The 19,268-nt window shown below is 47.7% G+C and overlaps 1 protein-coding gene across 5 annotated transcripts in view; it reads right to left on the reverse strand.

The window, feature by feature from the left end:
* Positions 1–767: 767 nt before the first annotated feature.
* Positions 768–19,268, reverse strand: part of TNIK (TRAF2 and NCK interacting kinase) — a 154,383-nt gene continuing 135,882 nt past the window's right edge. For 4 of the 5 annotated variants that reach the window (XM_068200290.1, XM_068200289.1, XM_068200293.1 and 1 more), the window contains 11 exons: positions 16,296–16,422; positions 13,953–14,117; positions 10,978–11,092; positions 10,443–10,613; positions 9,492–9,635; positions 7,812–7,946; positions 7,470–7,570; positions 6,048–6,197; positions 4,962–5,121; positions 4,219–4,358; positions 768–2,709 (listed from right to left, as the gene is read on the reverse strand). In XM_068200290.1, the coding sequence (XP_068056391.1) occupies positions 2,626–2,709; positions 4,219–4,358; positions 4,962–5,121; positions 6,048–6,197; positions 7,470–7,570; positions 7,812–7,946; positions 9,492–9,635; positions 10,443–10,613; positions 10,978–11,092; positions 13,953–14,117; positions 16,296–16,422 (1,492 nt within the window). In that variant the 3' untranslated portion in view covers positions 768–2,625. The remainder of the gene's footprint in view (positions 2,710–4,218; positions 4,359–4,961; positions 5,122–6,047; positions 6,198–7,469; positions 7,571–7,811; positions 7,947–9,491; positions 9,636–10,442; positions 10,614–10,977; positions 11,093–13,952; positions 14,118–16,295; positions 16,423–19,268) is intronic. The other variant, XM_068200291.1, reaches the window with a different exon arrangement.

The raw sequence follows: 19,268 nt of genomic DNA on the forward strand, positions 1-19,268 counted from the left end.
GCACAGACATTGCTGCTTTTTCCTCCTGCGACACTGCACAGCTGAACACATTTCCTTTCCTGGGCAAAAAGTCCCAGAAACAGGATTTTAAAATGAGCTGCAGGATTTATTTCTTCAAACACTACTAATGAGTAGTTTCTGAGAGCATTAATCAACCATAAGCACATTTTATTTACAGCAAAAGAAAAGCAAATCAAAGTTAGTAACATTTGGAGGGGAAATATCTTTTTAATAACCATGGGCTGATTTTGTAGAAGAGGAGTTTTCAGGTGGTGATGCTCCATCCCTTGGCCACTACTCACAGCTGGGCAGCATTACAAAGGACATGTCCCACCTCCCTGCACTCATCCTGTTCCAAAACCACCTTCCCAAGAGTCTCCAGACAAAGAGCATTTGTGACTGGAAGCCCTAAAAATCCCCTTTACCTCCATGTCCTCCAACACCCCAGTTTTTATTTACCCAAACATAAAAGGCATGGCTTAATGGTGAAGTTTTGTGTTTTATTGTGGTTGGCACCAGAAAAGCATTTGCTCTGTGTTATCTCCATACACACATGCCATAGACAAGACTCTGGTAATATTGGCTTCTGTGATTTTTGTTTCAAATTATTCTGAGATTTAAAAAAATACATTCACAAACCACCTGAGTCGTTTAAACTCAATGACTGCCCGCTATTTCATCACTGTATGCAAAAACCAGTAATAACAAAAATCATCCAAAGCTGTGCATTTGTCACTTGAAGTAGAACAAAAAACACCCCAAAACAGTTATCAGTTTGCAACACAATAAAAGCTCTGGGCTTTATTTGATTTTTATTTTAACCACAATGAAAATACAAAGAGCTGGTGGCAATCAGTGTTTGTGATGGGATTTGAATAGCATTATCTGATCCTGTGGCCATCCCTACACTCTCCAGGCTGCACCAGCCCAACAGGAGGGTGTCTGGTGCTCAAGAAAGCACCACAAAGCCCATCCCACCTGTTTTTCCCTGAACTCCACATCCTGGGAGTCCCACTGCTGGCGATCCCTGCGGTACCAACCCTGACACCTTGCCCACAGAATGCTTCAGGTGAGAGTGGCCTGGCCCATCCCATCCCTGCCACCCCACATCACCTCTTACCCTCGATAAAGATTCAAGTTTGACCAAATCCTGTTGATTTAATCATTTTTTAATAAAGCCATCGTTACTGAGTACACCAAGATTGCCAGTTAAGCTCTCTATATGTCGCTGGAGGTAACAGCGCTGTGATCGACAGCGGAACGGAAAAAAAAAAAAAACAAAACAAACGAAACCAAACCAAAAAACAAACCCCAACCAAAACGAGGTAGGTTAAAACCAGCAACACAGACCTTGTTATGCGACACCCCAACACCACAGGCGGCCATGCTTGCAGCTACTGAGAAAGAAAACCCCAGATACGCACTGGAAACAGAAATCAACTGAGCAGAGTTTATAAGGACACGATTCAACCCGAACTAAACACACACACACGGTTCGGCACAGATGTTGTCTTTCACTGTATGTTGGGTAATTCCTAGGGAGTGGAGGGGGTGGAAAACGAGTAGATTCAGACCCTTGGCCGAAGAAACCACACATATATATATTTTTTTAAGCTCTTTACAAGCCCAATCCAGAACACGGGGGACAGGCAGCTTGTTCCGTGGTCCCCATCCCTGTGCCGGCTGCTCCGCACGCCAGTGCCCGGCTCCGGACTCGGGGGAACGAACACCCACAACCTGCACCGGCTTCAGCAGCAGGGCCTGGTGCCCACAGCATCCCAGGGGCTTCTGCAGTCACAAATCCCCCTCAGGGGCGAGCACGGGGCTCCTCTGACCGCTCCCCTGTCCTCTCCTCCTCCGATCCCCTGCCCCGGTGCCCCTGGCCAAGCCCTGGGGCAGGCGGGCACCTCCGGAGCAACAAGAAATGGCACCTCTGTCCCTATCAAGACACACCATTATGTGAAGATCCATATAGAAATATGGATTGACAGACTTGACAAAAATGGTAGCTGATTTTTATTAGTCTAAGGCTAGTAGTTTAGCCATTTAAAATCCATTTCCCAAAAGAGGGGAAAAAAACCTATTATTTTTTCTCTTCTTTAAAAATCCGTTAAGCCGTTGCTGCCAAAAGCAACATGTAAATGTTGGTGAAGGCAAAAGATTTCTAAAATTACCCAGCTATATGGTTATGGCCTTCATCACAAAGATAAAAGGTACATTTATTGTGCTGTCTCTCACCAGATTTAATTGGTAACTTTACAACATACTATATATTTGATGCTAGCAGGCAGACAGAATTAAAAACAGACTTTTTGACACTGTTTCTTTCCCCGTGCTTACAAAGTAGGGGACAAAGAAAAAGTAAAACTAAAAAATAAAATAAAATAAAATAAAGGAAAACTCATAACCCACTATAACACAGCGTAATCAGGAGACCTCGGGGGGTCCAAGCGTGAAAGTCCATCCCTGGCTGCAGTCCCTGCCCCGGGGCTGGCGGCGCCGGGGGAGCGTGGGGAGGGGATTCCTCGGCGCCCTCCGCACCTGCCTCTACAGTGTTAGTCCACGTGTTTAATGTCCTTTAAATTAGAAATAATGCCATGGTGGTGAGTGCCAAGTGCTCCTCTGTTACCAGTTCATCATGGAGTTTCTGTTGAGGGTCATGAAAAACACTTGGCTGCTTCCTCCAGATCTCACCGATGCAAAAAATACCTGTTTGGAAGGGAAAAGCACTTATTAACACTCAGGGGATGGAGATTACCCATGCCAGACAGAGATTAAATTGAGCCACTCATTAGTAAATGCAGTGATTAAACCTCCTTCTCCCTCACGACCAAAAAGAGTTTGGAATGCCTTAAAAATCCCAGGTTTATCACATTTTACTGCCACAGCATCATTTTTTATGAAGTACTAACAAACAACTGCTGTCAGTGGTTTGGATCTTGCTAAACATTCACCATTTGGTCGATATCTGCCTCAGTCTGAAATGGCTTTTTTTTGGAAAAGTTAGTCCTGGTATTTCAACTATTCCTGAAAGTTAAGCCCAGAAAATTGACTTCCCTTCAACATGCTCAAAAGTGCAGAAACATATCAGGATTCTGTATGAAGAACAGGGGTTTTGGTGCTTCTGGCAGGATCCACCAGCATTTGATTCCAAGGGGAGTCTTAAAAAACAGGTAAGTTATAATTTGCAAAAATTGAAGGGAACAATCTGAAGCCTCTGTTCTTAACAAAACCAAAGATCTCTCAATCTTACCAGTTTAACCAGTTCTCCAGAAAGAGAAACATCTGAGTTTAGTATGTCAAACCCATCGGTGATCAGTTGGTTCCAGTACTTTAGAAAGATCAAGGTGGGGGTTTTTTTTCCAGCTTTGTTAGAATTAGATTACACTTAAATTAAACTTGAATTCAGCTTCATGGGCAGCTTCTCATAACATACACAACTGCAAAGTTAGGATACATTTTCCTGCAGAGCTTCAGCCTACCTCCTGCAGCTGTTCACTATAATGATCACGGCCTCAAAGCTCATTTACTGCACGTAATTAAATCCTGCTCTGGGGACACAGCAACTGGTTTCTTCACTGGCTTTGTGATCATGTCCATTATGAAAGAACTCCCTGCTGCTCGGTCCTGACTTATCTTAGTGAAACCTTGTGAGAGGAGGGAACACCACCTGCAGAAAGACCTCAGCATTCAACCATCTCTTCCGCGCAAAAATGCCTTTTCCTCCAGCAATTTCTCCTCATTCCCTGTGCCCCTTGCAACACCTGTGGCAGGGGGCATCTACATGACAGCATGCAACTCTGGTGACCCTCCAGAGCAGTATTTATCACTGCTGTCCACAGAAATGATGAGGCTGTAAGAAGAAAATAACTTAAGATGCATCAAAATGTTTCTGCATCAGAGCTCAAACCAGGGTCACTTACACACCCTTGCTAATACTCAAATTTTAGAGCTCACTTGGCAGCCCCAATTTAATGTTCAGATGAAAGAATTGGAAGAAAGTCAATCCAAGTCAATGCAGATCTCAGCTAGATGGAGAAAAGATCTTGCAGGCTGAGGTCTCCATCCACTGGAGAAAATTAACTGGGAATAGGCTTAAGGGCACTGCTTATTACACAGAACCTTCAGATTAATTATTAATCTCAAGACAAACCAGACATAAGCTCTAAAAGCACCTTGTAGCTCGCAGCACAGATACAAGCTTTGAAGTGGACTTACCTTATCATTTCTTTCACATAGAAACTTTAACCTTTGAGCTCGCTTGTGCATAAATACTCCATCCAAATGTCCTGTCTCCACTGACCGGATTTCAATAGCTTTCTCTCCCCAGCCCATTATTTGATTGGAATGAATGTAGGCTGTCAAAAGGAAGCGTTTGGCAGGTGTTACAACTTGTGTTGAGCTAAATATTATGCAATGGGCAGAAAAGCTCTCATAAGCTGTTACTCAAAGCCTAATCAGATCAATGGCAGAGCTCTGATGGCCTGCAGGGACAGAAGCCCTTTCAGAGCATTTTTCACCCAGAAATTGCTGAGAAATTTGAACAGAAGCAGCATCACTTCTTCCGGTTTCGCAAGGTGAGGAGCTGGGCAGTGTTTTGCCTCCATGGGTTCTGGAGCTGAGCAACAGCAGAGCCAGAACTCAAGGGCTCCCAGCTCCACACCCAGACCCCTCCACTCAACACAGCAGCCCAGAAGTGCAACAGCTTGCATTATCTCACATTTATCTTATACTGATCTCATACTCAAAAAATTCAAATCTTCAAGAAATTTCTTGCTTTTATTATGGAGGATCAAACTGCAGAAATTTAGCAATTGCATCTCATAGCTGGCTACGGGAAAACCCCTTTGATAAAAGAGGGAAATCCCCTTCATCCCAAATGACTCCATCTCAGCATTCTCAACTCCTCATCTTACTTGTGGCTTGTATTTTAAGCAGGTGAAGAGGAAGGGTTGACCTACCCACGGAAGTAGGCATTTCTCCCCACTGGAGCACCACGTCTTTAGTTATCCGCCCGTAGGTGTTCACATAGACCCCCTCATCCTCATAGCACACCAGCATCTCCATCCCGTCCGTCTTGGGCAGGATGACAATGGCGTGAGGAGTAATATTGCCCTGAATCTGCAGGTGAAACAGACCCTGAGTCAGAATTGCACTGAATGGAGGAAGGGGAAGGGAGCAGAGCACTGCAGGACGAAAGCCCAAACCAGCCAGAGAACAAAGCCCTCCCTCCATTCCCCACACAGGCACTGGGTTTCAGAGATAAGCCTGAAGGGGAATAAACTGTCATGTTTACCCTAGCATCAAAGCTGTGTGACACAGCAAGGATAAACAGGTTCAGCAATTACAGACAGATCACAACATACACACCCCCAAGACTGATGGCTGACACTTGGCTGGAACACAAATAAGTGACTGAGCCAATGAATCCATCACCAGTTCAAATCAAAGTACATAAACTCAGAAATTTACAGGCAGCCCTAGGGAGGAAATATCCTATTTTTTAGCAATCATCCTCTAGCTCCAAGGGCAGCTGCACTGACTTTCCACCCATGTCTGCCCTTCCAAAGCTAAGACAACACAAAACCATCCCAAACTGCCCCAGTATTTCTCCCCCTGCTCTTGCTAGTTCTTGCAGAGGAGATTTCTGCTTGGATCAGCTGCAACAATTCCTGCATTTTTTTAGTGACACAGTTCTCCTAGACCAGTTTATTGTGGGCCAACAGTATAGATGGAGTTTAAATGACCCAACAAGAAAATCCCACAGATAACTCCATTACTGCTCTATGCAGTGTACAGACAGACTGTGCTTTTTATGGAACATAAAAAAACCCTTTACTTTAAACTTTACTGCTCCTGCACGAGGACAGAAACAGCCTGTGCAGATGAACATGAAGCATGTGACAGCTCTGACTCCTCCTTAAGTGAGTGCAGCACTGGGGAATGTCACACCTGTCACTGGTCCCCAGTTCTGGGTCCCTGGGAGCCTGCCCAAACCTCACTGGTGAGCCGTGTTCCTCAGGCAGCAGCACTGCCCATGTACTCACGTGAGATGGTATATAGATATCATAGGAGTTCCCAGAATCTACATCAATCACATGGAAACCAGTGTGGGATCCAAAGATAACCTTCAGCCTCTGACCTTCTTCTACAGTGAGATCCACGAGCAATGGCTTGTGCTGGAGATCTGCAAAAGACTTTTATAATCCCGTTCATGAGCATCACAGAAAACCAAGAAATCCCCATTGCAGCAACCTGATATGGTTTTGAAATCATATTTATTCCACACTGTTTCCTACTAAATATGTGGTTATTTATACTCCTGCCTCCCTGTTCCCCTGTCAGATGCCTCAGAGGGTATTCAGTCATCCCAGCAGGTAAGTGCCCACCCTTGCCAAGGCCAGCTCTCTCTCACAGGAGCCCGAGGCTAACACAAGGATTTGGTCTCTAAAGGAAGGAGACAGCTCAATTTTACATGAGCATGTGCTCAGTCTCTCTCAGCACAGATCCGTGAGCACCCACCTCCTCTCCTGGCAGGGATCACTGCTCTGGTTTGGGCAGCTGAAATGAGTCAGTTTAGCAAAGACCTACTTTTCCCTGCTCCATCTAACCTGCTGCAGCAAGGCTGGGAGCAACCCCCAGCCATGTCCAGATCAAGCACCATGGCTTAGGTGCTCAGCAGGAGAGTGAAACAAACACCTGTGGGAAGCTGGATCCCACACTATTTTGATGCTGCTGAGCTCTCCATGTCACTGAGCCCATTCCCTCTGGATTTTGTTCAGAAAAAGCAAATGTGACCTAATACTGCATACGTCCATTTGAGTTGGAAAGATGTAAAATGAGTTTACTCAGCATGAACATCTCCACAAGGCATTGCCCCTTGTGACTCTTCTCTGCACAGAGCATGGGATGAAAAGTGCTTTGAAGGACTAAGCACAAAATACCCACTGGCAGGTTGGAAAGGAGGAAGGTCTCACTGAGGAAACCAAAACAGGTGAAAAGAGAGGAAAAAAGAGAGTGAAAGAGTGGGGTCACTCTCCCAAACTTTCTGTCTTGAAACAGAATTCAAATTGCAGAAGGGGAGAAGACCCTGCAAAATGAAAATAGAAAATCATGCCAGCCTATTTTCGTACTGTATGTTAAAAATTAGTCAGAGGGAAAAAGAACCACCAAACACAAAAAGCTCACAAAAAACACCCACCAAAATCCCCAACTCAATTTTACTCATATGCATTTGATCAGCTTTCTGCAAATTCCTCAAGTAAAGCCCGCTAGCACAAACTAATAATAACACTTCATTGTTGGCTGTAAGCAGAACATATCCAATCTCTTCAGCCAGCGAGGATCCCATCTCCCATGCCTGCCAGGCATCCTGAGGAGCTCAGCTACACAAGCAAGATGCCTTTCTGCTCTTCAGAGCACAGAAATCTCATGTATTTACAATTACAGAGTGTAAAAGACAAACATACCTTAAATGCCATAAACTTGTGATATGGTTTAGGAGCCCAAGCGTAGATCTCTACAGCGTTCTTTAAGGCAATCACCAAGAACTTGATTCTTTCATATTTCACTAAAATAAAAACAAACCCAATTTTAAAAACATTCAGTCTCTTTCCAACAAATCTCCAGGAACAGCTTCTCAGGCCATTTCTCTGTTCATTCTCATTACACAGAGTCCACCTAATGCATAAAGACGAATTCCAAATTTACTTGTGGCTATGGTCTACCCATACTTTTAGTATCAAATTGTCAGGTCAGACCTAAGACCAGAGAACAAAACTGCATCTGTTCAGACATTTATTTCCACTCACCAACTTTGTAGTGGATGCATCCCTCCAGGTCCCCAACTGTGATCCAGCCCTGCTTCTTCTCCACCTCAGGGTCATTGTGTAAAATCCTGTTTCTCAGCCAGGACAGGTAGTACACACGCAGCTTGTTCTTCTTTCCTGTTGGCAAAGGAAACGTCCCTGTCAGAGCACAGCACGTTTGCATGGATCACCTTGAGATTTCAGTGCTTATTTTCTATCCCAAGATTATGGAATTTAAGGTAATTTCATAATAAAAGTAATACAAATAGTAATTGAAAATAGTAATTTAGTTGTTGTGTTGGGTTTTTCCTTGGGAAGAAATATATGGAAAGCAAAGCCCAGACCTCTGTCTGCAGGCTGCAGGCAGACACTGGAAAAGCCAGACTTTTGCTTCCCACAGGCTGGAAATATTCCTTTTCCTATAAATCAGTGTTCACAGAGGGACAGTGGGCCTCAGTGGGGCAGTGATCCCAATGCTCCCACCGCTCAAATCTTATCCAACCACTCAACTACCTGGTTTCTTTCCTTCTCTCTCCTTCATACAACATTAATTCCACCCTGGAGATGAGACAGGAGCTCCCTGGCCTGCAACAGGCACTGCTGCTTGCCAGCAAGGTGGGTGCTGGGCTCTGCAATGCTGAGGGGCTGCCAAATTTCTGCACAGCTGCCTGCTCCTGGATGGCTGTGACAAGGCTGCAAAATCCCTGTGGCTGCAGAGCCCCCGTTACAGGGACAGGACACAGCTCACACTGAGCCTGGTGAGACAGGACCCAAAGGATAGACCCTGTCTACTCACAGGTTTCCACAAGTCCCCAGGACTCATTCTCAGCATCATCTTGGAGTTTGGTGCTATTCCCATTCCAGCTGTACTAAACTCCTTATCCCTGCAGCTGGATCCCAAAACCACAGTGGAGCTGCAGACCAGGTAAAGGATGGAGCAGTGAGTTTGGAGCTCTGGATGAATGGGGGGAGCAGGAATTTGCAGGTAAATGCAGAGCAAGGCCAGAGGGTCTTAACAAAGTGAAAGGAAACAGAAGGATGGTATCAAACAATTTCCTAATGAGCACTTCTCCTGCTGCCCTCTGTGAGCTTTGTGTGACAGGTACAAGCAGGAGAAGGCTCTGCCCTGGCTGTCACCCATGTGCTCCTTGGGGCTGCTCTGCAGGAGGATGCTGGATGCTCTCCTCGGAGCCTGGACTACAGAGGTTTTGCTTTTTTTTGCCAGAAATCACCCCATGACCCTGATATGAGCACTCAGGAGCTCCCACCTAAACATGGGGATAGTGAAAAGCCTGCGGCCCTCAGTGCTTGGGACAGCCCAAGCACATCTGTGGTCTAAGCTGGAAATCTAAAGCCATGGATCATGGCTCCCTCAGCCAGAGCCAAAAGCAGAGCTCTCTGCCCCCTCAAGCTGTGACTATCTTCTTTGCTGGAACACCTGCCTGTATCCTACACCTCCCCTTCCCTGCTCAAGGAGACTGGAGATGAAGTGCAGTCAGCAGGTGAAGAAAGCAAACTCTCTTGAAAAAAGCAGATTTAACTGGTTTGATTCCAGAATAAACCACCTCCAGCTTGCCTGGGAGCTTCCCTCTGACACCAGTCAGCAGGTTCTGTCTGAGCTGGAACCGCTCAGGGCTTTTGGCCGAGCAGGTGAGTGACGGGGTGGAAGCACGAGAGGAGCACCTGATATTGTCACGAGGACGTTGAGGCCCTCGAGGACGTCCATCTGCTGGAATCGCCGCCTGTTGATGAGGTTGTAGACCTTGCCCTGCCCACTCCGATCCAGCAGCATCAGGCCGTTCTCCGTGCCCACCAGCAGATTCACACCTGGAGAAGAGAGCAGAGGAGAGGGCCATGGGTGCCAGGAGCCACGGCTGCTCCCAAGGATAACACCCCGAGCTCATCTCTGCTGCCACCAGAAGCGTGACCGACCCAGCTGAGGCTGGGACCTTCCCACGGACAGGAGGGGTCACTCTACAGCACGGTGTAGCAGTCAGAGGCCCTGCAAGGCCTCCCTGCCGGTCACTTGCCTAACGTAAGAAATGCCTAGTCGTGATGACTGGACCAAAGCACCCCTCTTCCACATTGGGACCCTCGTTATCTCTCTGTAAGACCATGGGTCCCATTCGCCTCGACCCTTACTATTGGACAATTTCCAGCACCTCTGTACCCTATATAAAACCCCATTTGTGCCCAGTTTGGCAGAAGAGCTGTCACTGAAACCCTTGGCAGGAGCTGCCAATAGTCACCGCTGTGGAACCTCATACAGCCTTCTCCTCTCTCTCGCCCTGCGCGTCTGCAAGGCACTTAGCAAGCAAAGAGCTGAATTCACCAAAGAGCTGAATTCACCAAAGAGCTGATCTCAAGAGCTGAGCTGCTTTCCAAGGTTGCCTGCGGCTGGGAGCTAGCCTGAGGGACCTGGACAAGTTGTGCTTGTCAGCCCAGTGCTATCCGGGACACCTACGGCAGACGGGGTCGGATAGACCCCAGAAACCCCAGGCCGTAAGAGCGCGGAGGGACGCGACCCTCGGGGGATGGAGAAGGGGCCAAGCAGAGGCAGGGGCTCGGTGCTGGGGACATTCCCACCCCGGCCCCCGGGAGCCACACGGAGGGCAGGGCATGCCCGGGGCTCACCCCACAGAGCAGCACAGAGGATCTCCGAGTTGAAGCGCTTCTTGTACTTGCGGATCTCCGGGGTGTCGCTGTGGGGACGGATGTTGGTGGGGTTCACGTTCACCACCGAGATCTTGCGCGCCTCGTTCAGCTTGGCCTGCTCCTGCCTGAGCAGCTCGCTGGTGAACAGGGCTGGCAAAGGAACACAGGAGGACAGGGAGGGGTGATGGGTTAAATGTTCTGTCACCTCTTTTTTGAGTGAACGACAATACTTGGTCTATTTCTCGATGGGGGAGTCATCGCTGTGTTACAAGACGTTAGTTTGCCCAAGCAGACAGCAGGGTGGATTTCTGCTGCTCCCCATTTCCTCCCAGATCTTTCTGGTGGCATTTTGTTGGTGGGCGAGAGGTTGGATGGCAGCTGGAGAGGGCAAGGATACAGACACCAGCTCTGTCTGGAGCGAGTGAAATGTGAGAGGTTCACTGGGGTTATTCAGGCTCCCTGACCTGCTTTCCACAAAGCCCTCCCATCTCAAACTGGCCACGTTGGCTCTTACGATTAGCAGATGACTCTTCATCCTCATCTTCATCTTCATCAGTAGGTGAGGTCTGATACACTCTGGTGTCCACAAAGGGAGTGAAAGAGGCTTTGGTGCTACTTCCCATACCATACTGGAAAATGAACAAGAGAGAGCTCAGCGCACAGAAATAACACCTGTGTACATCTAAGACTTTCTAATTGGCAAATGGTGCCTGCCTCTGCAGTGCCCTTTTTGAGCCCTCTATGAACATCTGCTCCTCCTCCCCACAACTAATCAGAAACAAACATTAAATTGGATTTCTGTGTGTTTGTGAGCGACAGAAAATGGAAGGAGCAGGGCCTGGCTCCGCTCTCTCCTCACAGGCAGAAGCACAGCCATGAGGACAGTCAGCAGAGAAGCCACAGGGCCAGAGGCAGAAGCCAACACAGATAAAATCCAACCCAGAATCACAGAATCATTTAGACTGGAGCAGACCTTAAAGATCATCAATCCACCTGTTTACTTGTCTGCATGTCACACACATGGGACGTCAGGCAGGTGAGGGTTTGCTTTTCCCACTTTCCCATTCCTGCTGAGGTTGGCAGGGTGGTGCTGGGAGTCGCTGTGAAGCCCTGGGGCAGCTGGCACAGTTTTAAATTATCCCCAGCACTTCAAGTGGGACTGCAGAAGGGGGCATTTCTAAGTTAACAAAACTTAACCTGAGGGTATTGCAGGAAATGTCAGAGCCAATACTTTGTTGAGGGAATGTGGGGATGAACAAACTGCAGTGTCACGCTGCTTTCTTTTTAAAACCATTGCTTTAAGGCAGAAAACGAGGCTAAGACCTCCTTCCAGGCAAAAGGAAATCCTTGCCTTTGGAGTCAAAGTGACGTGAATTCCCCCCTTCTTTGAGCAGCTTATCCTTCCTACTCCAGCATTTAACCAGGACACGCTTTGGATGGGTAGTGGATGAGCTCAGTTTAGAGCTGCAGCAGCAGCAAAACCCAGCTGACTCTGCAGCACCACAGCAGCTCACGTTTTTTCTTCTCTGGGACACTGTCCTTCTTCTGAAATAAATCTTCCTCAGCTTTCACCCAGTCACCAAGCCCTGGCTGCTCCCCATGCCCACTGCCACAGTCCCTGTGTGACAGCTGCCATGGGGACAAGTCCCCCATGCCTGGGGAGATGTGCCATGGGGAACACCACCACCCTGGCACATCCCCACTGAAACCAGGCTGGGCCTGTGCCTGTCCTCCAGTGAGCCTTAAAAGGATTCAAGGGCACAAAAAACCAGGTGTAGGAACAGCTTCGTGGCTCCTGACTTTTCCAAGCATTTTGGGGCTGGCATCCATGGGTGAGCCGGCATCCATGCCAAAAACAGGCTGAGCATCCTGCTTCCCTCCCAGCCCTATTCCCTGACAGCCTGGCTGTTTCCATAGAAACAGGATGGATTTCTAAACAGAACATGGTAACTGAAGGAGTTAACAGCCTGCAGCAGGGAAGGCTGTGGGCACAGATACCTCTGCTTTGTGCTTGTCTCCCATCCAAGAAATACACAGATTCTTTCTCTGTGCTGAATGTCTTTTCCATAAAACAATAGTAATTTAAGGAAGAGAGGATTTCGGGTTTTGCTGGGATTTCCAGCTGAGAGCCAGGTGCTTTCCAGCAAATGAATTACAAAGAAACCCCTCATCCCAATGCACTGAGCATTTTTCCTCACTCACATTCAGTTTTTCTCCTCAGAAGATGACATTTTAATAGCTTCCAAGGCTGATATTTAAATATTAAGACTTCATCTTCCCCCAGGTCCTGTTCAACAGCCTATAAACCTGTGTGGTGGCTTACAAAGAGCATCAAGCTGCAGGCTGAGGTCGTGCTTGCATGAGTCACCTGGAAGCCCGTGAACAAAATCCCCAAGTTTCCACTCACACCCACTCCCTGTTCAGTCAACTCTAAAAATACAATTTTAGAAATGGAGAAGATCTTTTTGGTTGGTATTCTATAAATGAATACATTTAAACCCAATCCCAGGCTGCATTTCAGCAGCCCCAGGATGACTGTGGAAGGTGTTACTTTCAGGATCGACTCTCTCATTGCTGCTTTTAATGCCAATGAGGAAACAGATAAAAACTTGAGGTCAAGTCAGGCACCATCTGTTCTTACGTTTTATCAATGCCCAATTCCAAGAAATTTTTATTTTTATACTGCTAGTAAAAGTACACCATAAAGTGAGAACATCATTTCTATGAAAGAACATAGGATAGCAGAACTTTTGATGTACAACCCACCAAGTAAAACAAAAACATTAAATACAATAGCTGAATTAGCACCAAATGGGTTGATTTCTCATGGGAAAAATGAACTGTTTGGTTCCCACATCTAGGGATGGTAAGCTGGACACATCAATTCCCTTGGTTTATTTGTCACATCTTGTACTAAGACTTTTTACACTTTATTCCATTTTAACGTTCAATCATGTGCCTATAAAACACCTACCAGAGAGAAACATTTTGCCATGACAGGAAACACACGACTTTTAAAAGTGTGCAGGTTTCTTCTACTCTGAAGAACAATCTGGAATTTTGTTGGCTTTGGTTTTTGGTAACCTTTTCACTCATGATAATTATCAGAGGTTAAACAGAGGGAAGCTGGGCCAGTTGAAGCTAATGGCATCACTGGCTCTCACCACTTCCTTTTATATCCAAGTGTCAAAAAAAAAAAATGGGGCTTTCTTATCAGTTGGCAGCACTCGTGTCACACCACCAGAAATCCAGCTGGTGGGCTTGAAAGACCTAATAAATCCTTCTCCCATCAGCCACAGACCCCTACAGCAGTAACCCATCTGATTCCCTCGTATTTCCACTACACTCACCCACGGGGACCAGAAACAGAGAGAGGGAAGAGCCAAGAAAGGCAGGGAGGAAAGCAGGAGAGCCCCGTCAGGGGGCAGAGATGTTAATACTGGATTTAAAAGCGATGCAAAGGAGAAAGAGGAGCCCCCCACCACCTACTTCAGGCACCGAGTCCATGTCCTGCGCATGCGTGGAGACTCGCCCCAGGGCCTCGGTCGGCGTGCCCGCCGGCGAGTGGCTTTGCTGCACCAGGTCGGGCAGATTGATGTGACCTGCAAAGCCATTGCTGGCTGCGTGGCCAGAACGCTTTTTTTCACCAGAGGTCTGCAGAGACACAAGGCATGAGGAAGAAAGAGAAGGGAGGGGGGAGGGAAGAGAAAAAGAAGAGAAAAAAACCCAAACAAAACCAAGTTGTCGGCAGTCCCCCGGTTCCCAGAGCAAGCGCAGGAGAAGGACCCTCTCTGTTCCATCCCCATGCAGTCTGGCAAGCAGCAAACCAAACCCTCCACTCCAGAGAATTAAAGACAGGATTAATGACAAAGCCAGTACAGAGTAATTAGCCACGAAACAGCGAGAGAAGCCTGGTCACTGTTGGTTGGAGATGAGGAATGTAGGGCAGATTCTGCGCTTGCCCCCATGGGTGCAAACTCCATGGCCAACTCTCCATCCAAAAAGCCACTGGAAACTGGTGACAGCAGAATCTGAGCCCTCAATCAGCGTTAGCCTGGACAGCTTTGCACAGTTATGGCAAAGAGCAGCCTGACTGCAAGTGCCAGCACAGCCCTGTCCCATGTTTCTGTGACCCAAACCAGCAGTGAACAGCAGCAGCAGCAGTGGAGGAGGGGCAGAACCACCAGCAGCTCGCCCTGCACACGAGATTCCTTGGGTTTCCACAGGGCTCCCCTTTCTTTCCATCCCCTCCCTGTGCAAGGTAAGTACTGGGAAGTTTCTCCCTTCCTCATTTATTTTGCCATTTCGATGAATCTCACCTATCTGGAGCGCATCTATGAGATTGTTACAGAGATTTACCCATTTACTGGGATTTGTGGAAACTTTAACTGGGCTCACCAAGCCCCTTACTAGTCCTGATGACATTTATCTTTTGATTGCTCATTACCATCACCTTCAACCACGCCCTGCCATCCCACCAAAGAATGAAAAGCTCTTTGCCCAAAGCCCACTGACCTCAGTGAGACCATCCTCTGATGGCTATGGTGGTGGGGGGAAAAACCAGTAAGCACCCAGCACAATGCTACAGTTTGGATTTCTTATCATGCTTTCTCTTCCCAGTGGGGTTTTCCAGCTGCTTGTCTTGCCCATGCCTTTTAAACCCTACTGCATCCCAATTCTCATACAGCCCTGCTGGCACAGCACGGGTTTTACTGTTGTGATGCTGAACACAAGCTCATTTCAGGAACAGCTGCCTGTTACACAGGGCCTTGTTCTCCCACTCACCCACATCACACTCCCTGATTTAGGGATGTGCAGAGCTGTGGGGATCCCTGCTCTGAACAGCTCCATCCCAGTGAGGGATGGGGTGGACTGTATTACTACCCCCTCCAAAACTGATGGAGAAAGGCAGCAAACATGCTGTGACTTCTTTCGCTAACTCATTCCTCTCTTTCAAAGTTGCATTCATTTTTTTCCTTCTTATGTGAAGGTATTAGATAAATGGAATTAAGAACTAAAATGCAGCTCAAGTCTTGTTTACTTGTGATCTAAACATTCCTCCCTTACAACTGCAGACTCCAAGCTCCCCTTCCTCTTTCTCCTCTCCTATCAACCTCTCTGATGTGCTGGTGGGAGAGTGATTTCCCTGTTCCCTAACCACCAGGGCCTCCTGCCCTCTCACCAGGAATCCAGCTACCCATCTGCACTTCCACCAGCATCACCAGAGCGTTCCAGCAGCTGGGAAGTTGAGAAACACCGAGGGAGGTCTTCCACAGCCGCTGAAGGTGCCTCCTCTGCCTCACTGCTGCAGAACTATCCATCAGCATTGCTCCCACCACAGCCTCACCTCTACAGCCCTGGGGATGAGGGCTCACATCCATCTGGGATGCCCAGTGCCTCCCCCAGCGGGCTCTGAGCAGGACCAGCCTCTGCTAAAAGCCCCCACATGCTCTACAAACACTGCACGGCTCTAACAGTCCCAAGGTGGAAAAGGCTGGGAAGAAGAGGGGAAATTCTGGGCCAGTTCCAAGTGAATTAAGTAAATGCTGTAAATTGAAGATAACTCCTGCTGCCTGGAGCACTGGTGGGGTTACAGCAGAGCCATTTGAGGAGCCTCCTCCCCGCTGTGCCCTGGCACTGCCATTCACTGCTGTTTGTAGTTCTGAGAAACATTTGCACTTGTCACATTTGTAAACTGCATTAACGAGAGCACTAAGGAGCACAATTTACTCCTCATTTTGTGTTCCGGACACACAGCACTGTTAGCTTTTGTGCTTACATGGGCAAAACCTCCTGAAGATGCTCCATGGAAGTGTTTGTTTTACAACTTACCTCCCTCACCATTAAAGTCCCTTCCCTTGAAATATTGCTAAACGTATCTGCGTGGGAAGTCTCTAGCCCGTGGGTTGTCACCATTCCCAGGTTGTACGGCTCGTTGCTTCCAGGAATTCCCGTTGGTCTGGGGACGGAGGGGAAAAGCATTAACGGTGAATATTCCCTTTGTTAAACTGGGTGAAAAATCTTCTAGTACAGTATTATTTCAATAAGAGTAAGGCTCTGTATCTCCCAGGAAGAAAAGTTAGAAAAATATATCCACTTAGACTTATGGGGAAATGATAGATGCTGCCAGAAATACAGGGCCAGGGTCAGGTTGACAAACTACAGATACCAAAGAGAGAGACCATTCTCTTTCTTATCCCAAGGTGTCCTCAGAGGAGCACTGATGAACAGGTAACAAGGAGTAGCACTCCTGCTCTACTTTATATAATTTTTTTCTACTTAAAAAAGCTGTAGAAAACCAAAATTTACGCCCTTTAATTCCCATCTCAACCCCTGAAAAGGAAACACAGAGCAAATGATGGCAAATAATAAGGGAGGGGATGGGGTCTGGAGAAGGCATGGGCAGGAGGACAAGTTGTGTCCTGTAGCTTTCTGCTGTTTTCCAGGTGAAAATGTAGTCCTAACCTGTGGTTTCACCTTGAAATTTCCACGATCCTATTTGAAGAAGGGAGCTGGAATTTATTAAATTTTAGGATTTCCTGAGATTGGATGTCACAGGTGCTGAGCAGCCCCCATTACTTCACTTGGCAGCCTGGCTGCATAAATATAACTGGAACAAATCCACAAGCAGACACAAGCACCCCTGGATGATCAGACCTGTTACTTTGCATTTACAAGTCTCACAGACCAATTGCTTCCAGCGGCGTGAGGCAGTACAACCTTTAACTCCTGTGCACACCATCAAGCCTGGAGGCTTGTGAGGGAGCCTGGTCGGTGAAAAGCCAAAACAGCCTGGATTAATCAAGGGGTTACTGGTCCAAGGTGGGATCTGAGCCCTGGGGACTCCAAGGTGGGACTGGCTCCTTGCCTAGATCGTATCAAACCCACAACTGGACAGGCATCATGAAGGCACTCCATACAGCAGCCCACCAGACTCCTACAGCACCTTTCACGTGAGGAGCTCACACCTCCCTACCACTAGCTTTTCACCAAAGGATGAGAAAATAGCACCGTTATTCTAGTTTTAAATAAGAAAACAGGGCCAGAGGAGGTTATGCTAATTTTGAGACTGTACAGCCAGGGAATGAATGGCTGAGGTAGCCCTGAGGTCCCAGATTTCATCAGTGCACAGTTTCCATGTCATCCTGCAAGAATTCCTTGGCCATGGGCAAGAGCTGGCTTGCACAGCTCAAGGAGAGAGCTGAAGGGAGTCATCAGAGTTTTCAGATGGAGAAATGCAGTCTCCAGAGGTGGATGGAATAAACAATCCCTCCTATCCACTGGGACACAGAGCACTGGATAGGTTTATCCCACAGCAGAAGAGACCTGGAGGGAGCTGGAATGAAGAGCAGCCAAGTGCTCAGGGAGGATACCCAGGGAAGTTTAAAGATGGGCTACACAAAGATCACTCAGAAGGTGCAGCAGAAGATGAGATGATCTCCCTTGGCCCCACTTTCCAGTGACAAACACTGAACACAGGAAAATAAATCCCTGTTAGAAAAACACCAAAGTACATCGAGGCTGAACTCGAGCTAAGGTCCCTTTTGTGAAATAAGGGTTTAACTCAGAGGATTTGCTTTCTTTTTCCCCAGACATGGGGCAGTGCAGCTCTGCCTGCAGACAGCCCTGCATCTCCACCCTCTGTCTCTGGGACACTCAGAGACAGGACTGTATGGGACATGTGGCATTAGGCTGGCAGGGGCTGGGGGCATCCAGCTCACTGCTGCGCCTGTCATCCCACACATGTGGCTGCAAGGCATCCACCGAGATATTTATCCACTGGGAAGTGCTGTGTCAAACCCAAGGTGTCTGAAGAAGGATGTCAGCACACATTAACCACTCCTGATTAAACTCCTCTTCCATGAGCAGCTTGAGGCGCCTTCCGGCACGCCTGACTGCCCATCCCACTGCTGCACATTCAGAGCCATCCCTCTGCCTCCTGACTTGCTCCAACCAATTCAAGAGCTCCGATTTTAATTCTTCTGCTGGAAGGAAGCTCCAACCCAGGAGCTTGGCACTCTGAATAACATGGACCCAAGGAGACATGGTCTCCCTGCCACTTAGAGGGCTTCTGTGCTGCTCCATTCCCCACCACCGTGAATCAGAGAATCAAAGAATTGCTTAGCTTGGAAAAGACCTCTAAATTCCTTGAGTCCAACCATTCACCCAGCATCATCATCTTCACTGCACCATGTTCCTGAAGCCAGGTATGCCTGCATCAGCTATAACTCATTTAGCAGGAAAAATGGAAATGAACTGATTAAAACACAAATGATCCCCTGAAACTTTCCTACAGCTCCTCTGTGAATTCTAAGGGGCAGGATTCAGATCCTGCTGCCAGGTGGAGACCTCTAGAAATGCTCCTGCAAAGCACTGGGTGGGAAGCCTGAGCAGAGATGCTCCAGGAACTCTCTCCGAATGACAACAGCTCCCTGTGAGTGTTGAATCTGTGCTGCCCTGATCTGGAGAGACTCAAATGCACAACTGTCCCATGGGACACAACAGTGTGCTGATCTCTTAATTTTACCACTTTAACCCATCAACACTGACTGTGCCAAGGGCAGAAATCCAAGACAAAGATTCAGGATTATTATAATCCTGGCTCTACCAGTTGGCACTGGGCAGGACACCAAGTACTGACACTTTAGCATGGCTTAATGTGGGGCAAGACCAGGCTCAAGAGCAGGCAGAGTTTTAACACATCCATCCCATGGGCAGAACCCACAGTGTGGGTGAGGTCAGCTGTGCCCACTCTGGCCAAAAACCTGCCTGGCTCATCAGCAGGTACAGCTCCATCAGCTTTGA

Source organism: Anomalospiza imberbis, chromosome 10 (assembly GCF_031753505.1).
Source record: "Anomalospiza imberbis isolate Cuckoo-Finch-1a 21T00152 chromosome 10, ASM3175350v1, whole genome shotgun sequence".
Taxonomy (NCBI): Eukaryota; Metazoa; Chordata; class Aves; order Passeriformes; family Viduidae; genus Anomalospiza; species Anomalospiza imberbis.